General features: G+C 51.8%; 1 protein-coding gene across 1 annotated transcript; it reads left to right on the plus strand.

The window, feature by feature from the left end:
- Positions 1–1,460: 1,460 nt before the first annotated feature.
- LOC131893941 (interferon lambda-2-like) lies at positions 1,461–3,075 on the plus strand. The gene is made up of 6 exons (XM_059244138.1): positions 1,461–1,470; positions 1,552–1,733; positions 2,236–2,313; positions 2,563–2,706; positions 2,807–2,893; positions 2,977–3,075. The coding sequence occupies exons 1-6, from the start codon at positions 1,461–1,463 to the stop codon at positions 3,073–3,075; spliced, it is 600 nt and encodes a 199-aa protein (XP_059100121.1).
- Positions 3,076–8,396: the final 5,321 nt, after the last annotated feature.

Genomic DNA, 8,396 nt, shown 5'->3' on the forward strand with positions numbered 1-8,396 from the left:
TATCTTGGAGGGAAAACAAACAAACAAACAAAAAACAAACAAACAAACCACAACTGGCTGAGTGTGGTAATATATGCCTTTAATCCCAATACTCAGGAGGCAAAGGAAGGTAGATTTCTGAGTTCAAGGCCAGCCTGGTCTACAGAGTGAGTTCCAGGACAGGCTCCAAAGCTACACAGAGAAACTCTGTCTCAAAAAACCAACAAAACAAAAAACAAAAACAGAACATCAAATAAAACAAAATAGAAAAGGGAACAACCATAGGCCCCAGCTCTACCACACCGGGACAAAACCAGAAAGGCTCTCAGCCCCACCACAGAGATGTCTGTATAGCCATGATTTTAGCTGCTCTAGTCACAAAACAAAAAAGACCACCGAGCTGTTCGCCACAGACGAACAAATAATGAAGAAAGTGGAAAACATCTATGACGGGATGTCACTCAGCCACGTAAAAAAAAAAATGAAACTCCAAACAGTTCAGGGAAATGGATGGACAGGATATTATCATAGTAAAGTGAGGTAATCCAGACTCAGAAAAACAGACACCTCACATTCCCTCCCGCGGGAGCCTAGCACACATCATGAAACTAGAAAGCGGACCTTGAGGGGGAAAATGAAGTTTTGTGGGAGGAAGGGGGAGGGAGGGGCAAGAGAACACATGACAGGAAATTTCAAAACTATAGAGGTAGAAGGGAAGAGGGATGGGTAGGGACAGAATCCAGGGAGCGCATCAACCCCAACAATGGATGGAAATGCCTTAGGGAGTCTAACATTTTGATGGCCTAAAAGGAATAACAGAGTGTACTTCAGGGTACGTTTGGCCACCTGCATACTTCCCTCCCACTGGAAGTGGGGTCTTGGGGATTCTGTTTCTGAACCTCCCAGGCATGAGGACAATCAATGTTCCTTCTCCTGGGCAGCTCTTGGGGATCTGCCCACTCCCTGATGGGACACTTAAAGAAGGCAGGACTTTCTAGACCTGTATCATCACTGTACCCAGAGAGAGATCTGCCGCAGGACCTCACCCAGAACTGGAGCCTGTGTCCTGAAGCTGCTGCCCTTGTTCTGAGCTTCCTGTGGGAACTCTCCTGACTCACCTTGCCCCAGGTGACCTGAGTCCTTGTCACTTTCTTTTTCACTATAGTGTCTCACCTGCTCTAGCCCCGCCCTGCTCTGGGCTTCCCCAGTCTGGGCTCCCCTGGTGGCTGGTGTCAATCTCCAGCCTTGTTTTCACTTTTCCTACATCAGCTGGGGCTGCCCACGAGGCCAGGTTAAAAGCATGGAGCTGGGATGGCAGTGCACTCAGCTCAGAGCGGGGTGGACCCAGTCGGAACAGAGCAACAGGCTGAGAACCACAGAGGAAGACCCAGGCCAGAAACACCGAGAGAGACCAAGGAACCCGGGGCCAGCCTCGAGTGCACACCCGAATCCCCATCTCCTCACAGACCCCAGAGAGCAGCATGAAGGCAGGTGAGTGCCCAGATCGGTGCGCGGGGGCGTGTCCGCACAGCCCCCACCCTCCAGCACTCACTCTGTCCTTCTGGGACCCAGAAACAGCTGGGGGCCGCGTGCTCCTCCTGCTGCTGCTGACCGCGGTGCTGACGGGAACCCGCGCTGATCCTGTGCCCAGGGCGACCAGGCTCCCACCAGATGCCAAGGATTGCCACAGAGCCCGGTTCAAGTCTCTGTCCCCGCAAGTGCTGCAGGCCTTCAAGAAGGCCAAGGATGCCATAGTGAGTCGCCCTCTGCCCTCCTGTGTGGGCTAGCCTCCACCCTCCCTTTCTGGGCTTCACCCCTTATGCTACCTGGTATGAGAGTGGTCTCCACACTTCTGCAGTGGACTGACTTCAGCTCTTGCTCAAGTGGGCTAACCTCAGCCCTACCTGCGGTAGGCTGACTGTCACCCCTGCTACAGTGGGCTTCATCTCCATCCTTCTTGTGTGGGGACAGAAAACCTACCCTTTCTGTGGTAGTGTAAGCCTCCCCAGTTCTGCAGTGGGCTGATTTCCACCCTTCCTTCAGTGAGCTAACCCACAGTAGGATGACCTCCACCCTTCCGGAACTGGGCTATCTCCTGCTCTTAGTGCAGTGGCTGTCTGGTATCTGCTGCCATGGAGGAGCCTCTGTCTTTCTGGCAGTGAACTTCCCTTTTCCTGTTGTGACTCCCCCCAGCCCCACAGCGGTGGTCTAACCTTCACCTCCCCATCTGAGCTAAGCTGTGTCTCTGCTCTCCAGGAGGAGTGGCTGCTCCAGAAGGATGTCAGGTGCAGCTCCCGCCTCTTCCCCAGGGCCTGGGACCTGCAGCAGCTGCAGGTGAGCTGGGGCTGGACACAGCCTGCCCTCAGCAGCCCTCACCTGGGTGCCGTTTGGGCCGCCACAATCCCCTTCTCTCCCTGGTCCATGACCCGTCCACAACCTGACCACATTGACTGTGGTCATCTGTCCCCTCATCTGTCCCCTGCCCTCTACCTCTCGCTGTCCCTGTCCACTGTCCCCTTCACCTGTCTCCCTTGACCTCCCCCCAGGTCCCTCACCTGTTCTCTCTCCTGTCTCCTTGCTCAGGTCCAGGAGCGCCCCAAGGCCTTGCAGGCTGAGCTGACCCTGACACTGAAGGTCCTAGAGAACATGACTGACTCAGCCCTGGTCCCCATCCTGGACCAGCCTCTTCACACCCTGCGCCACATCCACTCACAGCTGCAGGCCTGTGTGAGTCCTGGGTCCCCGGCTCCTCCACATGGTCCCTCCAGCCCCCTGGGCTTCCCCTGTGTCCCAGCAGCAGGCTCACAGTCCCCTCCTCTGTCCACAGGTGCAGCCTGAGCCCACAGCAGAGCCCAGGCCTCTGAGCCGCCGCCTCTCACACTGGCTGCACAGGCTCCAGGAGGCCCGGAGGAGGGTGAGTCTGGGGAGGGGACTGGGGTCTGCAGAGCCTGGGAGCCCTGAGTCCAGGCAGCCCCTGAGCCAGCCCTGTCCTTTCAGGAGACCCCCGGCTGCCTGGAGGCCTCTGTCACTTTCAACCTCTTCCGCCTGCTCACCCGGGACCTGAAGTGTGTGGCGAGTGGAGATCAGTGTGTCTGACCTCAGACCCTCCTGCCAGCTGCTGGAATTCTGCACCATGTGGACGCACAAAGCCCCCGCCTTAATTTATAGCCACCCATGGCTTGTAAAGTATTTATTGATGTGTGTGGGTCCTCAGACTCAGACCCCACAAAATGTCTATTTTTCTACTCTTTGTAAGCATTCTGCAAATACACAGTGAGGAGAGATCTTTGTGGTGTGTCTCGTGAGTCTGGGCATCAGTTCTTTCTTCTGCTGTCATGGCAAAGGGCTCTGCAGGGACACTCCTGCTTGCCTTGAGGTCTGGGGTCTAGCCTGGGCTACTGCTTTCTGCCTCTGAGTGGGGAGCAAATTGTTCCTATGGGACTCCTCCTGGGTTGTTCTGGGAAAGTCTCTTCTCTGTGGTTGCAGGTGTTGGCAGTGGGCTTCTCTATGCCCTCTTTTGTTTTGGCTGTTGAGACAGGGCTTCTGGTAGCCCAGGCTGGCCTCCAATTTGCTATGTAGTCTGAAGGCCTCAAGCTCCTGTTTCTCCCATTTCCCCTCTGGAATGCTGGCTTGCAGGCACACAGTCTTGTTCTAGGCTCTAACAATAGCCCCTCCTGCTTCACCAAAAACATCTGGTGGCTAAAGTCCTCTGCACTCTGCCGTCTCCTCTTCTGGAACCTGCGTGAAGACAAAAAAGTGCTGCTCAGAGAGGTGACTCAGCACTCGGTTCCCAAAGACAAGGTTTTGCGATGACACACAGTCTCCTGCCGCTCAGGCTGGCCTCAAACTTACCATGTAGCTGTGGGTGTCCTTGAACTCCTTATCCGCCTGCATGCTGGGGTTCAAGGCATGTGCAGCCACCACCTGGCCACATCTGGTTTTATTCAGTGCTGGGGATGGGACCCACAGCTTCATGCATGCTAGGCAAGGACTAGCCCACTGAGTCACATCCTCAGCCCCATTCTTGATGGGCCTTACCCATGAACGTCTGCAGCACGTGCTGTTTACCACCCTGACCTCTCATATAGGTGGGCATCTCACAACTACCAGAGAGACCAGAGGTTTCAATCATGGATGTACATTTGTGCGTTTGTGATAGTCCATGCCTGGAATCCCTGCACTCAGGAGGTAGAGCAGGAGGGTCAGTTCAGGGTTATCCTTGTCTACTCATTGACCTTGTGGCCAGCCTGGGCTACATGAGACCCTGTGGCCCTGCCCCCAAATGTTTATCTACCGTCTACAAAGTGGTACTGGAAACAGTGCTCACACGTGCCGATGGTTACTTCTGAAAATGTCTTCCACTAGGAGCATCTTAGACCCCTCCTGTCTTCAACCCCCTCCTCTTCTGTGTCTCATGTGGTGTAGGCCTGAGTGTCACCCAGATGTGATGTAGTGATTTCTCCTGTTCTCGTGTGTGTGTGTGTGAGTGTGTGAGTGTGTGTGTGTATGTGTGTGTATGTGTGTGTGTGTATGTGTGTATGTGTATGTGTGTGTGTGTGAGTGTGTGTGTGTGTATGTGTGTGTGAGTGTGTGTGTATGTGTATGTGTGTGTGTATGTGTGTGTGTATGTGTGTGTGTGTATGTGTGTGTATGTGTGTATGTGTGTGTATGTGTGTGTATGTGTATGTGTGTGTATGTGTGTGTATGTGTGTGTGTATATGTGTGTGTGTATGTGTGTGTGTGTGTGTGTGTGTGTGTGTGCTCATGCTTGCACAGGTGCACATGTATGCGGGTGCACATGGACATGTGTGTGCATCTGGAGGATGTAAGTGGCCATCAGGTGTCTTCCTCAGTCTCTCGCCACTTTGTTTATTGAGGTGGGGTCTCTCACTGTTTCAGATAGACAGCTTGTCCTGGGGATCCCGTCTCCACCTTTGAGTGCTATGGTCACAGGCAGGCCACCAATGCCCACTCGGCTTTTACATGTGTTCTGGGCATCCAAACCCAGTCCTCACACTTGAGTGGCAAACAGTTTATGCACTGAGCCATTTCCCTGGTCCTTGCCATTTTGATTCTAAAATGTCTTTTCAGGAGACAGCCTTTCCAGGCTGACCAGGTGGCTGTGTGGGTAAAGGCACTTGCCACCAGCCTGCTGACCTGATGTAAGTTTAATCTGGAACCCCGCATGGTGGAAGGAGAGAACTGACTCCTGAACGTGGTCCTCTCACCTTCACATTTGCTTGTTGGCCGAAGTACACAGCACACACACACACACACACACACACACACACACACACACACTACTGTTACTACAACTACTTGTAAAAAATAAATGGGTGGTGGTGGTGACCCACACCTTCAATCCCACCACTTGGGAGGTAGAGGCAGGTGTATCTCTTTTAATTGGAAGCCAGTCTACACAGCTAATTCTGAAGGGTAAAAGTCCAACCTGAAGGGTTCAGTCCCAGGGATCCCAGTGGTAGAAGGAGAGAACCAACTCCCCTAACCCCCTGGGGCAGCTGTGCAGAACCATTTTCACAGACAGACCACACCACAGCCTCTCAAAGCCTCTACATCCTCACCAGTACCATCGAGGGCACATGGGACAAAGGAATCTTGTCTTCATCGGGTGCAAAGATCAAAACATTTTCCCTGTGATGCGCTAATTCCCAGCTTCCTCCTCTGCATGTTGAGCAATGTCACTGAGGCAGAGCTAATAACTGCTGTAACTGAGAAGCAGGAAGATACTGGAGATGCCTGCAAGAGTCAGCGAGGCATGAGAGCAGCTGTAATCGTTCCTGGGGACAGCCACAGTGGCAGCTGACACTCTGTCCCATGGGCCACATTGTGACAGGTGTGTGGAGTGTGAACATGGTCTCCACGGGTCCCTCTGTCCTAGTGATGGGAATGTGTTACTCTGAATAACATAAGCACACAGGGCTGTGACATGGGGTGTGGATGCTGGTCCAGGAGCACTCCATCTCTAAGGATGAAAGATAGGCTAATAGAGTTACTTACTTACCACCTATAATGTCTCCAAAGTTCATCCACAGTGTAGAAATGCCAGACTATCCTTCCTTTTCAACGTCATGTAGCATCTTGTTGTACATGGAGGCCTTAGGACCCTGTGCTAATGCATTCATCTCTTGTTAGAAGTTTGTTTGTTTGTTTGTTTGTTTTTGAGTGCTTAAAAGCCATCAAGCCTACGGCAATCTGTTGCAGTAACCAATATAGGCCAGAGATGCTACATATCGGTGTCAGGTCACTGAGCCGTCACCACCGTCAGTAGGGGTGTTGATGGACTTAAGCAACAATGTACAGATGTGGGGCAAGGTTGATGGACAGCAACAAAGCCCAAGGGCAGCTCCGGCCAGAGCCACTGGGGTCTTGGAAGGGATGTGGGCTGGTCCTTTTCAGTTCTGAGAACAGATTCTGAAGTGTGCACCTGACAGCCAGCCCCTGGCCCAGCAGGAAGTGGGACTGCTCTGTCTCTCTCCTCTTCTCCATTCTTGTGTCACTTGAACCCAGCTGGATGACAATTCCCAGACAGAGGGAACTCAGTTCCCAGACCTAGAGCAGAATGGAAGAGAAACTAGAAGAAAAAGAGAGGCACTGGGAGGCAGGGGCAGGAAAATCAGAAGTATAAGGCCAGCCTCAGCCGTGAGGTGAGTTTCAGGCTAGCCTAGGCTACATGAGACCAGAGAGGGAAGGACGGAGGGAGGAAAGAGATTCAGTTCATTTTGTTTTGCTTTCTTGAGGCAGAGCCTGGCTATGTAGCCCAGGCTAGCTGTGAACTGATGACCATCTTGCTTCAGCCCCCCCCCAAGGTTCCCAAGGGTTTACACACATATGCTGCCATGCTCACGTAGTTGATTATCGCAGAAAACCATCTATTGTAAGGTGTCCAGTGGCTTAGAAAATGTCAAGAAAGCTGAAGAAGTGGCTTCCACATTGACCATTCAAACACAATGACTCCAAGAGCCCCAGCTACAGACACGGAGCCTCCAGGGGATCCATTTCTTCCTAAGGCCAGGATGCTGACTGCTTCATTAGCAACTAGTTTCCTCCAATATGACCTGAAAGGCCCATCAGCCAGGAAGTGCCACAGTGATGGACTTTCACCAAGGAACTTACAAGAGGAGGAAGGAAAAAATGGCTGATCTGAAAACTGATGTGTGGCTTTCTCCAGGCTCCTCATTCACACCTTGTATAAGAGCTCCTGATTGGGGGTTGGGGATTTAGCTCAGTGGTAGAGCGTTTGCCTAGCAATCGCAAGGCCCTATGTTCAATCCTCAGCTAAAAAAAAAAAAAAAAAAAAAAAAAAAAAAGCACCTGATTGGAGAAATCAAATGTAAGGCAGAGCCTAGATGGACAGCATCCTGAGAATATGCTAGTTTTCCAGCCTCTGTAGGCAGAAAGGTGTAGCTAATGAAGTTCGTGAACATACAGGATGAGATGAGCAGGCTGGAGTTCAAGTTCAACTACATAATAAGTTGCAGGCCAACCTGGTATACATAGCAAGAACCATTAAACCCTAAAAAATACATAAAATAAGTTAATAAATGTAAATAATTTAGGAGAATCCTTGGCAAGGCACCAGTATTGAAGTAGTGTTATTCTGCAGTTAGTGATTCTGCTCCCTGTCCGTGGTCCTGAACCCTCGTCGCTGGGCCAAGTTTTCCCCAGGAATTCTGAACCAAGAGAGGCAATGGTGGTAGGGGGAAAAAGAGCTTAGGACTGTGAGCAATCTATAGAAAAAGGTCTTCAGAGAAATGGAGAGGGCTACATGTCTGCTGAACCCCACATTTAACATTCTGGCTTTCAGGAGGAGCACAGACAACTCTGGGCCAGCCCGGGCTCTATAGCAAGACCCTGTCTGGAAAACGTGAAGGGGTCTGAAGAGATAAGTCAATCTTATCTAAGTTTGACCCCCAGAATCTGTGCAAAACGCTGGGCATAGTGGTAAACTCTTGTAAGCCTAGCATTGAGGAGGCAGAGAAAGGAGATGTTTGGGCCCTCTCAGCAGCCACTCTAGCCTAATGGGTGAGCCTCGGGTTCAGTCAGAGGCCCTGTCTCAAAAAGGGTGGGGAGGGGAATGAGGGACCATCGAGATGCCACAGAGCAGAGCATTTGCTGTGCAAGCCTGAGCTTGCTTTGCTGGCACCACACAGAGGGGAAAGGAGGGAATGAAGTGTCCTCTCTCCCCTACATGCACACCACGCATAGATACCATGTACACACCTGATAAGAACAAGTAAGACAACTCTAAAAAATAATGTGGCCGTGCGGTGGCTGTGCACACTTCTAATCCCAGCACTCAGGAGGCAGAGGCAAGTGGATTTGTGAGTTCAAGGCCAGCCTGGTCTACAGAGCAAATTCTGAGATGGCCAGGGCTACACAGAGAAACCCTGTCTTGG

Source organism: Peromyscus eremicus, chromosome 1, assembly GCF_949786415.1.
Source record: "Peromyscus eremicus chromosome 1, PerEre_H2_v1, whole genome shotgun sequence".
In the NCBI taxonomy this organism is placed as follows: Eukaryota; Metazoa; Chordata; class Mammalia; order Rodentia; family Cricetidae; genus Peromyscus; species Peromyscus eremicus.

What these genes read in the sequence shown, in the direction of transcription:
- LOC131893941 (XM_059244138.1), top strand. An exon ending in ACTCACAGCTGCAGGCCTGT is followed by an intron (nt 2,707 to 2,806) that starts GTGAGTCCTGGG and finishes CTCTGTCCACAG; the next exon opens with GTGCAGCCTGAGCCCACAGC. An exon ending in TCCAGGAGGCCCGGAGGAGG is followed by an intron (nt 2,894 to 2,976) that starts GTGAGTCTGGGG and finishes CTGTCCTTTCAG; the next exon opens with GAGACCCCCGGCTGCCTGGA.